Below are 16,709 nucleotides of genomic sequence, written 5' to 3' on the forward strand. Positions count from 1 at the left end.
ATTCAAAACATGGCTCTGTCAGTAATAAAAAAGAGTGAGGAAAAAAAGAAGAGTAAGAATATGGAATCGTGATTTGTCAACAATAAACGTAAACAATAACATCGGTGATCGACTGGTGGATCGACTAAAAATGGAAAATTCCATTGCCAACTATTACGCCTACAGTGACGAAGGCGTAATCAATTGGTCCACAGAAGCCAGCGGAATGATAAAGGATATTAGAAACCACGTCACAGAAGCGATTCTTTCGAAAACTCTTAAAGCAACGGCTAGTGCGGCCTTCATCAACATTACCACCATCGAGGGAAAGCGGTTGTGCGTAAAAGCGAGTGCCGTCGGTTTACAAGTGGTCGGTGATGATTACGACAAAATCGATAGAGATTGCCCTGAGAACATGGCGTACGAAACGCCTTACGCTCTGCTTACCGTCGAAAGTCCTTCGTATGTAAATTCGTTTGGAAACCACCTAGCCGACGCTCTAACCAAGCATCTCCGGGAGGCGGAAAACACTGAATCTAGTGAAAATCTATCGGATGTAGAGTAGAGACCATTTATTATAAGCACAATAAAGAATGTTACATTTAATTTTACCATAGAAATGTGTCCATTTAAACTGTCATTCTTTTCAGATACAAAGTTTGAGCTTCTTTTTCCAAACGTGCAAGCTCCTGCACAACCGGACCCAGCTGCTCGACGTGATCCTTGTAACCAGTCCCAGTATTTACACGCTTTTCACCATACACAACCTTTCCGTCAAATTCATTCAGTGGTACCTTCATATCCTTTGTGATCTGAGGAATGGTGACATTCAGATGATCTTCTATTTCGGCCAAGTACATTTTCTCGTCGTACCACATGCAACACCCGTTGACATCAGTAAGCTCAGTGTTCCAGCAGTTTTTCCCCCTTGAAGAGCACCACTGCCCGTGGTACCAGACCTTTTCTGGCACCGTTGCTACCAACGAAAAGGCCAATCCCATGCGATCGGCGCGACCAACACGTCCGATACGATGCACGTAGTTGGATTTTTCATCCGGAAGCGTCACGTTTATGATGAATGGCAATCCTGTAATGTCCAACCCACGGGCAGCAACGTCCGTGCAGATCAAAAACTTCACTTCCTTATTTTTGAACTTCTCCAAGTTAGTTTTACGTTCCTTCGGGTTCCGATCGCCATGCAAGCACACGCAGGAATACTTCTGTCCACCAACCTGGCGCAAGTAGCGCTCCAAGTTGTCGCAATCGAGTTTTGTTCGACAGAAGATGATTGCCCGATCCATATTGTGTTCGTCGATCGCCTTCAGGGTATAGTCCCCTTTCAACATTTTTATTGCCTCGGACAGAGTTTCAGCGGTGTTGGAACCGGGGCGCACATTATCACGGCCGTGGACCTCATCCGTTTGAACATGGCTGCGCATGGTCTGCCAGCTAATGTCTTTCTGTGGATCGACCATGCAAACAACGTGATGCACGGTTTCCGGTACCGCATCTTCGCCCTTCAGGTCTACCCACGTTGGGAAGTGCATCAATCGTTCAGCCATCTTTTTGACCTCGAATGAATGGAGCGTTGCACTGCAAACAACCATCTGCAACCGGCGGCCGTCTGCCGTTATTTTCGGTATCTGCTTGTACAGACGATCAATCATATCGGTGTATCCTTGCTTTAGCAAAGCGTCCGCTTCATCCAACACAAAAAACCGACAACTGTTGAGCAACACGTATCCACCACCGATCAGGTCTTCTAATCGGCCCGGAGTGGCAACAATAATGTCCACACCGCGTTGCAATACTTCCATCTGCTCGCGGACATTCACACCACCAATCAGCAACAACTCGCGCACCTCGGGGTCCTTAAGATGCTTCTTAAATTTCCTTATTTGATTGAACGTTTGTTCAGCTAATTCCCGCGAGGGCTCAATAACTATGGCTTGTGGCGCGTTCGGCTTTGGTTTGTCCGCTTCACCATCTGCACTGGCGCTTGCTCCTGTGTTCGGGTTATGGGTCATTGCCTCCTTCGCAACATCGAACAGTGCCAAATAACCCTGCGGTGGAGCATGCTTGAAGTCTGTCTGGCCAAAATTAAAAGCCATCTCGGCATTTTTCAGAACAACCGCCGCGTAGAAGCAAGAATTGCGCAAAAGTGCTTCGTTGATTTTAAATGCAACTCCTAGGAAAACTCCGTTCTTCGTGAAGCCAACCTCTCCTTTGTCGAGGTCAAGCATGCATCCGATCACGTCCTGTTTACCGAAGGCTTCACCGTAATTATCAAACTGCTTGCAGTTGGATTTTTTGCCCGTTCCACCAAACCCAAAACCGAAACGGTCGGTGCCCAGATCGAGGTTTGCCTGATCCGTTGACCAGCCCACTCGACAGAGACCCTCATCGGTAACGGTAGCTTCGTAGTAATACTTTCCGCCGCCGCGAACGCCAGTGGTTGACCGACACCCATGCCATTCCTTGAACTCACGCGATTGGCAACGCAAACCGTCGGGCGTGATGGCCATTGCGTGCCCTCTATCAGTGAACGAAAGCTTCCATGGTTGGCCCTTAACGGCAGTACCTTTGTTTACCTTTCCTTCTTTGATGTCGCGCAAGGTTTCCCACACGATCTGCAAAATTGGCAAACAGAAGGCACCCGTTTTCCCGCTTCCCGTTTCAGCAGCCATCAACACATCACCGCCTCCGAGAATCAGCGGAACTGCCTCCGCTTGAACATCAGTCGGTAACATCCACTCCATCTCGTCGATTGCTTTGGAAATCTCCGGCATCACACCAAATTCTAAAGATTGCAAACGTATAACGTTAGACCACGTCCACACGTGAAAAAATGTCCCTTACCTTCAAACGCGGTCATGTCTACTGCTTTTCTCAATGTTTTTGCTTTTATCCTTGAATATGCCGGGCACTGGGGTTTGAGAGGTTTTGTTATTAGCAAATATCAAGATTTCAATATTGTGCAATGAAGGTGAGCAAGTGAGGATGAAAGGCTCATTGTGTTTATAATACGATAGGATCGACTTTAGTACGGATGGTTGGTAAGTAACATTCAATTAAACCACAACTTCCAACACAATAGAGGCACGCAGAAAGCATTCGCAGTCGATACAAATTATTATGTGTTCACGTGGCCTTGGCAATTATTGTTTTCTAAACTAAATTTTAACCAACAGTTCAAAACAACGACAGTCAGGATATGCACGCTCATTCCGTTTTTGTGTCACAATGCGAATTAAATGTCGATAAATGCCAACAACCTATACAACAACGTCCGAAAAAACCGCGTTCCGAAGAAGTGTCACAAACGATGCTTCGTTGCTTCTCAGAAGTAACAGTGTACACAGTTCAAATCAAAACAAGCTGCGTCGGAAGGCGAAGATGGAAAAAACACTCGAAAGTTTGGTGCCCCGATTTGATTTTCTTTGTCGATTTTGTCTTGCGGACGATGGCTGCATTCCGATATTTCTTCAGGATGGCATCTTAAACGAGAACGTGCAGAAAGCATTCGATATTATTCTCACCAAGGTGGACGAACACGATGGACTGCCGAACAATGTTTGCACCGACTGTTTGCTGCGAATGGAGAACTTTGTCGATTTCGAAGCCAACTGCAGCCGCTCATATAAAATACTCGAGAATGTTGCAAGTTTTCTGGATCAGCGTAATGCAACCCAAGACATGGAGGAATGTGCCCAGGTTTCGGAAAATGCTAAATGTGCAACGGACGGTGAGGGCCAATTCGATGCCATAGAGGAGTACATACAGGACCAGGACGACGAAGCTGAACCCAAACACCATGGGAGTGACTCGGAGGCCCAAGACGGAGACGGAGACGTTGTTATGCTACAGCTTGAGATTGTCGGAAACGAGGGTTCAGAGTCGTCGTGTGAAGAGATCACCGAAGAGCAGGAACTTGTGGCCGAAAGAAACGGGCATGAGACAGAGAATCGAGAGGACGAGCCGCATTTCGATCGCACTGACTTGCTGCAAAACATTTTACCGCCCGACGAAAGGAAACTGTACTTTCAAGCGGCACAAAATAAAGAGCACAAATACATCATTCGTGGCAAGCGTAAGGTTCCAGTTATCGAGTGCATATTCTGCAACAAAATGTACCGCGGCAGGAATACACTAAGGAAGCATCTCAGAATTCACTTCCAGCTCAAAAGTTATGTTTGCCACCAGTGCGACCCACCAGCACGGTTCACCGATCGCAGCTCGTTGCGCGTGCACGTGGTACGGCACGCCGAAACCAAAGCTTTCAAGTGCGATCAATGCGAACGTTCGTACTTCACTAACAATGAATTGAAACAGCACTACACTATGCGTCACGAAGAACGTAAATACGTTTGCCAAGTTTGTTCTATTCGTTTTGCATCGAACGCAATTCTAAAAGACCACACCAAGGTACATACAACAGATCGCCCATTTGTTTGCAACGTCTGCGGAATGTGTTTCAAGCGTAATCGTAATCTCGTTCGACACATGGACAACAAACACTCACCAGAAGCCACAGCCAAGCAGACCAAACAGGACAACTTTAATATGATAACTTGCTCCTGGTGCACCGCTGTATTTGAGCTACCGTCGAAGCTGCTTGCCCACATAACGGAGGAACACGGGCAGGAGTATGAAGAAATGCGCTTGAAGTCGCATTTTTGTCCGACATGTTCGAGAAAGTTCACTACGTTGGACGAATGCCTGTTGCATCAGGATAAACACACTTTGTTCAAAGTACAAATCGATGGTATAACACTACACCAGTGTGGAGCCTGTGGTAAACAGTTACGTTACAGATCGTTGGCCGAGAAACATCTACTATCGCACACTAAAGCCCGCGTATATCAGTGTCAGTACTGTAGTTGCAAGTACAAACATAAAATGCATTTCGCGAGACACATGCGTGTAGTTCACCAAAAACTAGCACCGCCCGAGTGAACAGCTATCCAAGAAAGGACAGTGAAGTGAACGAAAACAGGGTTTTGAAGACATACTCAAGCCGGAATCATACAATAAAACAGAGCTGCACCGTAATTAAAACGAGAAACTGAAATTGCCACATTCATTGTAGTTCATTCCTTTACATGATATTAGTAAAATAACATTGTTTCTTAACATTGAAAATGTACAATTCGCCTCTACGTATTGAAACATATCTTTGCAAGTTGCTCTAACACTTCGCTGCTTTCTGGAACATCAATGTAATCTATCTCATAGCTGAATTCCATATCTGAGTCGTCTGACTTTTTGGTTTTTATCTGTTCGCCATATACTACATCATCGATTGAGTTTTCATTCTTACTTTTACGTCGTTTTCCGCGAGCTGCTCCAGGCGATGAGTTGTACTGATGCAATAGTCGGCTGATAAAAGCTTTTGCCTGTAGCTGAGTGAAATCGGGATCCGTGAAACGTACTGTTTGGTAGAACAGATTGATAGTGTTTGTGTAATTTGCTAAACATATTTTCGTTTTATCCGAATTTATCCCAATCCAATAGCATTGCCGTAAAAACTTCTCATTGAAGAACCTATTAACGAGGCGCTGACAAACCATTTTTGCGTCACCCTTTCCTCTGAATCCATGCACTCGCCCCAAACAATTTACCACGGACAGCACGAAGGCATCTTTGCAGGCATTTTTCTCGAGTTCCACAAGTTCTTCTAGGCAAGTAACGGGTGAGAAGACCTTGCTGCGCGTTCGTTGGCTGATGCTTTTTTCTGTATCTTTAATAGCTTCCGCTGCGACCTCCGTACGCTTTGTTACATCAATATTGTTCGTCTCTTGGTAGCTGTACTCACTGACGTCCTCTTCTTGTATCATGCATACATCCTCTTCATAGACCACTTCTTCCTCGATAAATTCGTCAAAGAGAAAATCTGCTTCGGCTTCATCTATATGTACTGTTTCGATCAAATTGTCAATATTCATACTCTCCAGAGCAGTAACATCAGTTTCACTTGTTGCTTCTTGAGTAGCTACTTTTGTTTCTTCTTCGATCATTTCGACGATCTCTTCTCGGATAAGTTCATTTGGTTCTTCTGGCACAGCTACACAAACCTGGACCAAGGATTGCTTGTTCGGTGAGCTTGTCGAATCAGCGACAACACTCATCATAAAGTTTTCCAAATCAGTTAGTGTAAAATCTGGAGCAGAAAAGATTACTGTGCGATAATATAGGAGAAAGGTTTGTGTGTATTCCTCTAAAGCTGTTCTTTCTTGTTCGTTTCCAGCTTTTGTCCAAGTACATTGACGCAAAAACGATGGATCGAAAAACGTTGTCAAAAGACGCTCACAAACGATTCTTCCTTCACCGTGACTGGTATTTTGGCCATGATTTTTTCCCAAACACACCACCACTGCCGAAGCAAATCCTTCATTGCTTGCTTTTTTCTCCAATGCGCAAAGTTCCTCTAGGGATTTCACTGGTGAAAAAATCTTATTTAGAAACGGAGGTACTATGCTGTAATCGACAGACACTAGTGCAGAGACATTCGTCGCTTTTCGATCTTTTGGAGAGCCTGGCGTTGTGAAACTCTGCATAACTATGGGTTCCGGTTTTGGAACGTAACTCGACAGAACGGTGTTTGCGGGTTGCGATCCAACGATGACGGGTTCAGAACTTTTTGCTGTATTGACGACCGTCGAAGAGAGCTCTATTTCGTCGTCGTCACTCAAAGTTATACAGACCTTCGGTGAGTCAGCTGGACCTTCCGGAAGATTCCTGTTTTGTTTTCCATTAACTTTACGTTGGTTTTGTTTGCGCCGTAGTGGTTTACGTTTTGGGGTTGTTGTACTTTTTGGTTCTTCTGCATTACTACCGTTTGTTTGCTCACGTTTTGCCGTTGCCGCTTGCATGCAGTTTTGCAAAATGTTTCTCATATCCATTGCAGTAAAATCGGGATCACAATAGACCACCGTTTGGTACAGTATGCTGAGCGTTTTTTCGAAATCTACCAGGGCAATTTTGTCTTTCTCTAGTGCATTACTCCATGTGCAGCCACCCAAGAAGTCCTGATCGAAGAACTTATCCACAAGCTGCATACATATAGATATCCCATTGCCTATGTGTCGGTCTTTACCATGCACTCGCCCCAAGGAATTGACCACAGCCCAAACAAAATTCTCGCAATTCGCCCGTTTCTCCAGCTCGTTCAGTTCCTCGATTGTTTTCACTGGCCGCAAGTTATTTTCTGAGTATGAGTCTAGCTCAGATCCTGTATTACGCGCAGCAGCAGTATCTTTATACACGGCATTGATGAAATTGACTTTCTTTTGCAGATCTGACAAAATGCTTAAGACAGTTTTCAACATCGAGACTGTGATCAGCGAATCTTCCGAAAGGGCAGGACGCACCGTTTGTGTGCCTGTGGTGCATTTCATTCTTACTGCGTAGTTCATACGAGCCCGAGTTTCTGAGTTTTCTCAACTTACGATTTCGGCGGGAACCTGCGAGACGCCGGTACCTGTAAGGAAAGCACCGAATGTATTAAGATTCGGAATCGATAAGATCGCTCACACAATGAAACTAAGATCAACTTACCCAGCTTCCGAGTGGGCCACGCGGAAAGGAGGATCGGTTACAATTACACGCGGTAGTGTATGAACAATATTGAGAAGTTAGTCGATCAAAAATTGTTGGTACTATTGTTTACAAATTGTTTACCCATTCTGTTTACATACCTAGCTTCACATTGGATGCTGAACACATTTGACGTTTCTTTTTCGATTGAAAATTGCTTAGAAAACAATGTCACGTTTCCGTTAATTCCATTCCAATTTAATTCAAGCTAAATTCGTCAGCTAGTTGATTTGGTGTAGTTGACGTTTTCAACGCGCACCCATTGACAAAGTTTACCAATTTGCCGCGATCTTAAATTTACCTTATTTTTCGAACCTGCCTACCTAGCTGTGAAGCATTCGATCTTTTCCATAAACAGGCACCTTCAGCCGTCAAACTCGGTCACTTCATCTTTGTCAACATCAACCCTTTCGCTAGCTACACAAACAATTTACAATTTTTCAAGCATATACCCTACGTTACAATACGTAGGACACAGTAATATGGAACGATTCAAAGCAGCGGAAAAGTTGAGTGCGCCGTCATCAAACAAAGGGGGTTTAGTGCTGCGTAAAGAGAAAGATGATGGGACGTTCAAAAAACCCAAACACTCTTTACTGGGCTTAGACAGGCAGGCAGCCGCTCGACGGGCGGAGCGCGCGGCGGCCGTTAGACCTTCGTTTTACGAGGACGAGGACGAAGACAGTGCGTTAGAACGTACTCCGCGGCGGGACGAAAGTCACCACTCTCGAAAGTATCGCAAACGGGCCACAGAAACACCGTCGTACGGTGGCGGCGTGAGCGAGTTCGCCCGGCAACGGTTTGAAGAGAAGGAGGCAAGGCAGCAACGGGATCACCGCAGGAACAGCGGATTGTACGCTTCCACTTCGAAAGGACGTTCGCCCAAGCGGTACAAGCAGTCTAGTCGTGCTGGTTCGGAATCGCGGCGAAGGTATGTATGCCGCGAAAAATATGAATGTAAATAATGATTCATCGAAAAATCTACTTCTTTACTATTGCTAGCACTTTTTCACGTTACGAACCGAGCACACCGCGGGGCGAGCGGCGTGGAAAGTCTACCATTAACTCCGGCTGGACGGATGATGAAGACGAAGATGATGCCCATCCGCGCTCGTCGTGGGACTATCCGACGCCGAAACCGTTCCAAGGGCCGGAGGTGTCGGACGCAGACCGAGAGCGGTGGCACGAAGAGCAACTTCGTCTCGACCGCGAATGGTATGGCAGTGACGACGAGCGCCAGATGAACGAGTTTTCCGAACTAAACTCAGAGTACCTGCAGAAACGCGAGCAGCAGCAACAATCGCGCAACAATCGACGCATCTCGGCCCAACAGCGCCAGATCAACAAGGACAATGAATTGTGGGAAAAAAATCGACTCCTTACGTCGGGCGTTGTCATGTCCGTGAACGTGACGGAAGATTTCGACGAGGAAGCCCTCGAGCGTGTCCACTTGCTCGTACACCATACCGTGCCACCGTTTCTGGACGGACGCATCGTGTTCACCAAGCAACCAGAACCGGTCATTCCGGTCCGTGAACCAACCAGCGATATGGCGATCAATGCCCGCAAGGGTAGTGCCCTAGTGCGCACGTTTCGCGAGCTAAAAGAGCGCAAAAAGGCCCAAATGAAACACTGGCAGCTGGGCGGTACGAAGTTGGGGAACATTATGGGTGTGGCCAAGGAAACCGATCCGCAGGACGAGCGGGAGGATGAAGCGTACGATTCGCGCAAGGACCAAAAGTACGCCGATCACATAGGGAACAACGACGGAGGAGACGCTGAGTTTGCGTCGCGCAAAAAGAACATCCAACAGCAGCGCCGTTCCCTGCCAGTGTTTGCCGTGCGCCAGGATCTGCTGAATATAATTCGTGAAAACTCTATCATCATTATCGTAGGTGAAACGGGCAGCGGTAAGACGACGCAGCTCACGCAGTTCTTGCACGAGGACGGCTATAGCCGGCATGGTACGATCGGTTGCACCCAGCCTAGGCGTGTGGCCGCCATGTCTGTAGCGAAACGCGTTTCGGACGAGATGGGCACACCGCTTGGTCAGCAGGTCGGGTATGCGATTCGATTCGAGGACTGCACCACGGATGCCACCGTCATCAAGTACATGACGGACGGTATTCTGCTGCGGGAGAGTTTGCGGGACAAGGAACTCGATAGCTACAGTGTCATCATCATGGACGAAGCACATGAACGGTCACTCTCGACCGACGTCCTTTTCGGACTGCTGCGCGAGATCGTAGCCAGACGTCGCGACCTCAAGCTGATCGTTACCTCCGCCACGATGGACGCGAGTAAGTTTGCGAGTTTTTTCGGCAACGTGCCCACGTTCAAGATTCCCGGCCGCACGTTTCCGGTCGACGTGTTCTTCGGGAAGAGCGTGTGTGAAGACTACGTAGACGGTGCGGTGAAGCAGGTGCTGCAGATCCACTTGCAGCCAACCGAGGGTGACATACTAGTGTTCATGCCCGGTCAAGAAGACATCGAGGTGACGTGCGAGGTGCTAGCCGAGCGCTTGGAGGAGATTGACAATGCGCCCGCTCTTTCGATACTGCCCATCTACTCGCAGCTACCTTCTGATCTGCAGGCCAAAATCTTTCACCGCTCGACGGACGGCACGCGCAAGTGCGTAGTGGCGACCAATATTGCCGAGACATCGCTCACTGTCGATGGCATAACGTACGTCATTGATTCTGGATACTGCAAGCTGAAGGTGTACAATCCACGTATCGGTATGGACGCCCTGCAGATTTATCCGATTTCGCAAGCGAACGCCAATCAACGGTCAGGTCGTGCGGGACGTACCGCTCCCGGCCAGGCATTTCGCCTTTACACCGAGCGACAGTACAAAGACGAGCTGCTGCACCTGACGGTCCCGGAAATACAGCGTACCAACCTGGCAAACACGGTGCTGCTTTTGAAGTCGCTTGGTGTCGCCGATTTGCTGCAGTTCCACTTTATGGACCCACCGCCGCAGGACAACATATTGAACTCGCTCTACCAGCTGTGGATTCTCGGGGCTCTCGATCACACGGGAGCGTTGACACCGCTAGGCAGGCAGATGGCTGAGTTTCCACTCGATCCCCCTCAGTGCCAGATGCTGATAGTGGCCAACGAGATGGGCTGTAGCGAGGAAATTTTGATCATCGGTAAGCGAGCAGGGAATTAGACGATTATCCGTAACTGTTTGCTGCATAACTTTTGTTTCATTTCAGTATCAATGCTGTCCGTCCCGTCGATTTTTTACCGCCCGAAGGGACGCGAAGAAGAAGCTGATGGTGTGCGGGAAAAATTTCAAGTGCCTGAGTCGGATCACCTGACCTATCTCAACGTTTACCAGCAATGGAAGATGAATAAGTAAGTAACCACCCAAACCCCGCCGATTGCGGCACACGCAGTAACTGACCATCCTACCCACCAGGTACTCGGCTTCGTGGTGCAACGAGCACTTTATTCACGTGAAAGCGATGCGTAAGGTACGCGAGGTACGTCAGCAGCTGAAGGATATCTACAGCCAGCAGCAGCGACTAACGCTCAACTCTTGTGGCACCGACTGGGACGTGGTGCGGAAGTGTATTTGCTCCGCGTACTTCTATCAGGCGGCTCGGCTCAAGGGAATCGGCGAGTACGTCAACCTGCGCACTGGAATGCCCTGCCATCTGCACCCAACGTCGGCCCTTTACGGCCTCGGCACAACACCGGACTACGTTGTCTACCACGAGTTGATCATGACGGCAAAAGAGTACATGCAATGTGCGACATCCGTTGACGGCCACTGGTTAGCGGAGCTGGGGCCGATGTTCTTTTCCGTAAAGGAAACGGGTAAAAGTGGCCGCGATAAGCGGCGCCAGGCAGTCGAGCACCAAAATGCAATGGAGGTTCAGATGCGCGAAGCGCAGCTGGAAATTGAGCAGCGGCGATTAGACGAAGCAAAGCAACAGTTGGGAATTAAGCAGGAGATCGTTACGCCCGGTGCGACACCGCGGCGAACGCCAGCAAGAATTGGATTGTAAGACAGCGGCTTCTCCTGTTTAGAATATTGCTTGAAAGTGCCCGATCACGAACCGACATAGTGGCTCTGTACAATTGGCACTCGGTGGCGAGGAAATTATTATTCTCCGCTCTTGTAGTTAACAGATTGAACAGCCTCGATTCGACTGAAGAAACTGCGACGAACGGCTTATTATTTAAAAAAAAAACTGACCACTAATTTGTTGAAGTGATATCTTTGTGTTGTGACTGTTTCGCATAAACCTGCGAAGCAGCTAATCAATATCCAGTTTCCTAAAACTTCCTTCGAATCCAAAGTGAGCATCTTTTTTCGTTCCATTCGTATCGGGGTTGTGCGCCAGCGTTGGAGACAAGTTTTTGCTGAAGGTCAGTGCCGCCATCTCCAAAAGGTAGTCCCGATTTTGTATCAGTTTCAGTTCCCATTCTTTTATGATACACTCAATCGAACTCAGACTGCCACCGTATTCCTCCGGAAGTAGGGCCGCTGGAAAATGTTTGTGAAGCGACTCAAGGTCGGACCCGTGGGTGAAGATCTGAAATAAGGGAGTCACAGGTCAATTGAATAAATCGGCCACCCTCAGGTTGCGTACGGTTGCTACCATACCCTCTTTTGTTGATTTTTTTCGGAAAGAAGGCCATTGAAGATGCTTAGCGCCGTTTGCAATCCCGGCGGAGGATTTAGAATATGGAAGCCCTGCATCCGCAGCGGCGACGCGTCCTGGTTGAGCGTGGCAATTTTCTTCAACAGTTCTACCTCAAACTGTAACAAGTGACTACCGGTCACCCCTTTCATATCGATAATGATTGCCATGCCACAAATCACCATTTGATCGTCATCCCGCATCAAAATATCGTTGATCATGGTGCCAACCTTCATGATGTCTGCGAACGTACACTGGGTGACGTTAAATTTTCCAACTCGGATCAGAAACAACTTTGGATCGGTCGGTTTCTCTGTCTTTGGCAGCGGAACGGCAACACTACAGGAAAGGGATTTACTATAGATTTGTGTGGCCCGCTTTACGCATTGCAGCGGGCACCGCAGATACCTTACCCCAACCGGATGACGCTTAAAATGTGTTCATCCGTCGGATCTCGATTTTGAATTACTTGCGGTAGCTCGGCACGAGTCCGATAGAACAGTACCAGCTTTTTCTTGACTTTCTCCAGGCTAAATTTGCAACCGCGAAGAAATGCGACCAAAAACTGATCACTCACCACAGTGCAGTGCAAGTCGCATTCCACAAGCCACGATTTGATCACTGCTAAATGGCTGTTCACTTGGACGGTATCCTCATTGAGTTCTCGCCTTGCAACACCCATTAGCTGCGGCGAGATGGGACGAAGGTCGCACATTTTCGAACACTGCTTTCAATTCTTTAGCCTCCCGAACAATAACGGGAGGTACCAGAATAGCTAGGGACAGCGTAAGACCGGCCTGCAGAACGCCGTAGAGCAGTAATCAATTGATACTGCATTGCTGTATCGCACCGATTAAAGTTGTTATCAAAAGAAGATGGCTAAGATCTGGCGGTTCCATGGCGTTATCACTGAAATCGAACAAAGTTTAGCTACTCAATTGGCTATTGTTGTTGCTTGGGTGAAGCAAGTGTCTGACCGATACAGCACGGTCGTGGGGCAATCTAGTTAAAATGGTTCCCTCACTGGAATCGGAATTGAAGGACTAGCGTAGAGTGACAGAATGACCTGCATATTTATACGTATGGGACATTTTAAATTATTTCTTTTTCTAGCGTATTATATTGCTGCTTGCACGAAAATCTAGATTGGATAGAACACAAATTGAAGTACAAATCTTAACCTTCAAAATCAAGGTCTTACCTTCCGACATAGCAACCAATAACCATTACAATTTTTTCCCAACTCCCTACAAGTTTTGTCATTCCGTCACTGAAAGATTCTTCCCACTTTTCTCGAACCACGGGCTAGAGGAAAAAAATCGCAAGGCGCAAGTTCGGATGATATACGGGTTGCCTGTATTCCGCACAGAGCACGAAATTGGTGATACTAATTGATTTCAAAATGGCCGAATCCCGTTCGCTTAGCCAGCCAGATACGGCTAATCACCGATTCCGGAGTGCAATGAAACAGGATTTCGTAAAGCATAATCGAGAGATACGAAGAACGGTATCAGCGCCACGGTGCATTGGCCACGGTGGGAATACTGTATCGCCAATGTTCAGTTCGCGCAGCTGTTTTTCGCTGTCGCCTGGCACATCACCCTCAAAAAGCTATCAATAAAACACACAACCCATTGGACAACGGGCACCATGCGGGTCACAATCTATTACAGTTGCAAGCGCTTCCTGTTGCAGCTCTCCTATCGCTCTTCTCACAGCGCGCCACTAAGCGCCATTAAACAAACCACCATCCTTATCGCTTTCGTGGCAGGTGACTTTATTCCGGAACGGTCATTAGATAGGGCAACTTCATTGGCAGTCAGTGAGAAACGCGTGGTCGCTAGTCAAACTCCAGCGATCGGAACGAGCCTTCCACGCCGAACAGGGTGCTCGCGTTCTTCGGCTTGCCCGGTCGTTTTCGCTCGTCGTTACGATACTTGGCGTCGTCCGCGAAAAAGGCACGTTCGGCGATAAGTTTGAGGCGCCAGTCCTCGATGATATCGCCCAAGCGCCCGCCACTGCCACCGTACTCCTCCGGCAGGTACTTCTTGGGCACCACTTTATGCAGCGCTTCGAACGACTCGTGCACCTGGATGCGTTCCTGGATTTTTTTGCTCAAAAACCCGTGAAACAGTCTGTAGAGAGCGTCGAACCCGGACGAAGGGTTTATGAAGTGGATGCCTCGGGTGCGGATGGGGAACGCCTCGATGACGGAGGTCATTTTTCTGAAATAGCACAGCATAGCATGAGTGTGACACCGGCGGCAGCCTAAGCCCTCTATGGTCTGTGGTCCCTCACTTGATGAACGTTGGGCTGAACTGGGACATACAGGCGAAGGTTAGCCCTCTCAGGTCCACCAGTACCATGTGGCCCGCAATAATGGAAGTGTCATCGTTCACCAGCAGCAGATCAGTTATCATATAGCACACCTTCATCACATGCACAATCGAGTACTTCGTCGCATCGTACGCCCCCATGCGCACCAACATGAACCGTGGTCCGTCCACTTCAAGTGTGTGCGGTAGCGGGAGGTTTACACTGCGTACGAAAAGGGGGGGAACAATAATTCACATTAGATTTGCGCGACCATCCGACCATCGATCTGGCACGAGCACTGTGCCTGAGACGAACCGTACCCGAATGTCATGTAGTTTTGCAGGGTTTTGTCGTGCGGGTCACGGTTTTCGAAAAACTCCGGAATGGCCGTCTTGACCGTGTAGTAGTTGTCCAGCTTCTCTTTGCTCTTCTCCAGGCTGTACTTGCAGCCGCGCAAGAAGTTCACCAAAAACTGGTCATCGGTCCGCGGGTTGAGGTGAGGCTGCTTCACGAGCCACGCGCGCAACGCGCTCAAATCTTCCGCCACCCGGGCCGGTACTTCGTTCAGCTCTTGGCGCGCCTTTTCGGCCAGTTCCGGAACGAGCGGTCTCACGTTGGCCATGACGAAACTGGGTCTGGGTGTCAGCTTTGCTCAGCACCGTCACCGCGGAAGCCCGTGCTGTCGAAATCTACAAGCCAAATAAAGTTGAGAACGGTTCAAGGGTACGACTTGGGCAGGTGGCGGAGACGCTTATCACATTGGCGTGAACCAATTCGTCCCAAGCCAGCTGTACAAGCCAGCAGGTGCATGCGATAAAACAAGCAACTCGATAAATGACACCAAACTGCGATACGTTATCGTCGCTATCACGCGTACGACGGCGTTCCCGGACCAGCCACAGTGCCGGTGAAATCGTGCAGATTGATTGAAACTGGAGGCCGATTCTACCGAATTCTGTTCTAGTAGGTCTTACTTGATACACTTGATTACGGTTGAAGTGATTACGCACCCGAGGGGAAGGATTGGCCGAGAAGACCGGATCACGGCGGGAAGACCACTAGAACTACCGGGCAGGCACGTTCAGTCTCGATGACGGACCACCAGACACTGATCGGTGCGACGGGGTGCGTGTGCTAAGCGAAACGCAGCACGCGTACCGTTCCTGAATTGGTACTATTGGGTAGATGCATTCGGTTGTCCGGCGGGAAGCGGGTTTAGTGGGCTGCCTTATCTATCGCTGGGGCCCCGCGCGACAATGTCTAAAAAACGTGTTACATGATTTCTTGTCAAAGTGTATGCGAAGGAAGCCAAAATTGGTAGCACACACAACAGCGGACAATGATAAGAGTGGTCTCGCATGGCGCATGTTAACGATTATGTTTCCTGTGTTTCAGTCGTGGATAACTTTTTGGAACTTTGGACGGCCCTGCAACGATGCGATAGACTGATCCCAATCGCCGGCACATAAAACTGTAATTGAAGATTCTATTTCCTGGTCGCGCGGCAGTCAGATAGTGAAGTGGCTACTCTAACTCTTGAACATTTGGCACACAGTGAGCGAGTCCTCAAAGTTCCCCGCGTACTGGGGCGGCAAGAAGCAAAGACCACTGGCCGCGTTTTGAATCAATCGACTAAATCAAAATCATTTATTTCCTATCTGAAGAGTGTATCTCATACAATCAGTTCCCCTATCAACTACTATCGACGATGTCTGATCAAACAGCTGTAAAACCATTCAAACAAGTCGGTGTCGATGTTGATCCAATAAGTTCGCTTGCTGGACATTCGGACATTTGTGGAAAATCATTATCTTCGGTGTACGAACTAACGAGATACTAATTATTGAAAGCGGATGCAGACACAACGTGAAACCCGGAAGAAAGCTCCTGGGGGACCGTTACCGTATCTTGATTCGTATCGCTCTACGCTTTATGTGTCCATCTTGTGTATATCTGGGCATAAGTTGCCCGGAAGATCCCGGGGAGTTGAGCTGGGCTTGTTGGCCCCCCTTCTAAGTCGTGTAAGTTAAAATCTGAGCGGTTGATATGACAATTTAAAACAATAAATATTGCACAACAGTAATACGCTAGGAGAGTACGCAAAGCTCTGGCCACGCTGGGCTGGATGATTGCAGGTGTCCTCGGCACTAGTGGCTCCCG

The 16,709-nt window shown here is 48.2% G+C and overlaps 7 protein-coding genes across 7 annotated transcripts; 3 read left to right on the forward strand and 4 right to left on the reverse strand.

Annotated features, from left to right (window-relative positions):
- Nucleotides 1–92: 92 nt before the first annotated feature.
- Nucleotides 93–589, forward strand: LOC131207652 (GSK3-beta interaction protein). The gene has a single exon (XM_058200278.1). The coding sequence runs from the start codon at nt 131–133 to the stop codon at nt 542–544; it is 414 nt and encodes a 137-aa protein (XP_058056261.1). The 5' UTR covers nt 93–130; the 3' UTR covers nt 545–589.
- Nucleotides 422–2,874, reverse strand: LOC131207641 (ATP-dependent RNA helicase Ddx1). The gene is made up of 2 exons (XM_058200267.1): nt 2,839–2,874; nt 422–2,779 (listed from the first exon to the last, which is right to left on the reverse strand). Exons 1-2 carry the CDS (start codon nt 2,852–2,854, stop codon nt 609–611), a joined length of 2,187 nt encoding a protein of 728 aa, XP_058056250.1. The 5' UTR covers nt 2,855–2,874; the 3' UTR covers nt 422–608.
- A 475-nt stretch (nt 2,875–3,349) lies between these two features.
- Nucleotides 3,350–4,995, forward strand: LOC131216458 (myoneurin-like). The gene has a single exon (XM_058210953.1). The coding sequence runs from the start codon at nt 3,376–3,378 to the stop codon at nt 4,933–4,935; it is 1,560 nt and encodes a 519-aa protein (XP_058066936.1). The 5' UTR covers nt 3,350–3,375; the 3' UTR covers nt 4,936–4,995.
- A 140-nt stretch (nt 4,996–5,135) lies between these two features.
- LOC131215388 (uncharacterized) lies at nt 5,136–7,660 on the reverse strand. The gene is made up of 2 exons (XM_058209776.1): nt 7,537–7,660; nt 5,136–7,459 (listed from the first exon to the last, which is right to left on the reverse strand). Exon 2 carries the CDS (start codon nt 7,392–7,394, stop codon nt 5,136–5,138), a length of 2,259 nt encoding a protein of 752 aa, XP_058065759.1. The 5' UTR covers nt 7,395–7,459; nt 7,537–7,660.
- Nucleotides 7,661–8,057: 397 nt separating this feature from the next.
- Nucleotides 8,058–12,108, forward strand: LOC131215389 (pre-mRNA-splicing factor ATP-dependent RNA helicase PRP16). Its single transcript, XM_058209777.1, has 4 exons — nt 8,058–8,506; nt 8,578–10,730; nt 10,797–10,938; nt 11,003–12,108. Exons 1-4 carry the CDS (start codon nt 8,058–8,060, stop codon nt 11,592–11,594), a joined length of 3,336 nt encoding a protein of 1,111 aa, XP_058065760.1. The 3' UTR covers nt 11,595–12,108.
- LOC131212201 (alpha-tocopherol transfer protein-like) lies at nt 11,816–12,948 on the reverse strand. Its single transcript, XM_058205976.1, has 3 exons — nt 12,647–12,948; nt 12,197–12,572; nt 11,816–12,125 (listed from the first exon to the last, which is right to left on the reverse strand). Exons 1-3 carry the CDS (start codon nt 12,946–12,948, stop codon nt 11,847–11,849), a joined length of 957 nt encoding a protein of 318 aa, XP_058061959.1. The 3' UTR covers nt 11,816–11,846.
- Nucleotides 12,949–14,010: 1,062 nt separating this feature from the next.
- Nucleotides 14,011–15,646, reverse strand: LOC131210164 (alpha-tocopherol transfer protein-like). The gene is made up of 4 exons (XM_058203372.1): nt 15,560–15,646; nt 14,870–15,238; nt 14,532–14,771; nt 14,011–14,458 (listed from the first exon to the last, which is right to left on the reverse strand). Exons 2-4 carry the CDS (start codon nt 15,169–15,171, stop codon nt 14,074–14,076), a joined length of 927 nt encoding a protein of 308 aa, XP_058059355.1. The 5' UTR covers nt 15,172–15,238; nt 15,560–15,646; the 3' UTR covers nt 14,011–14,073.
- Between the last annotated feature and the right edge of the window lie 1,063 nt (nt 15,647–16,709).

The sequence above is a fragment of the Anopheles bellator genome, chromosome 1 (genome assembly GCF_943735745.2).
Source record: "Anopheles bellator chromosome 1, idAnoBellAS_SP24_06.2, whole genome shotgun sequence".
NCBI classification, from domain to species: domain Eukaryota; kingdom Metazoa; phylum Arthropoda; class Insecta; order Diptera; family Culicidae; genus Anopheles; species Anopheles bellator.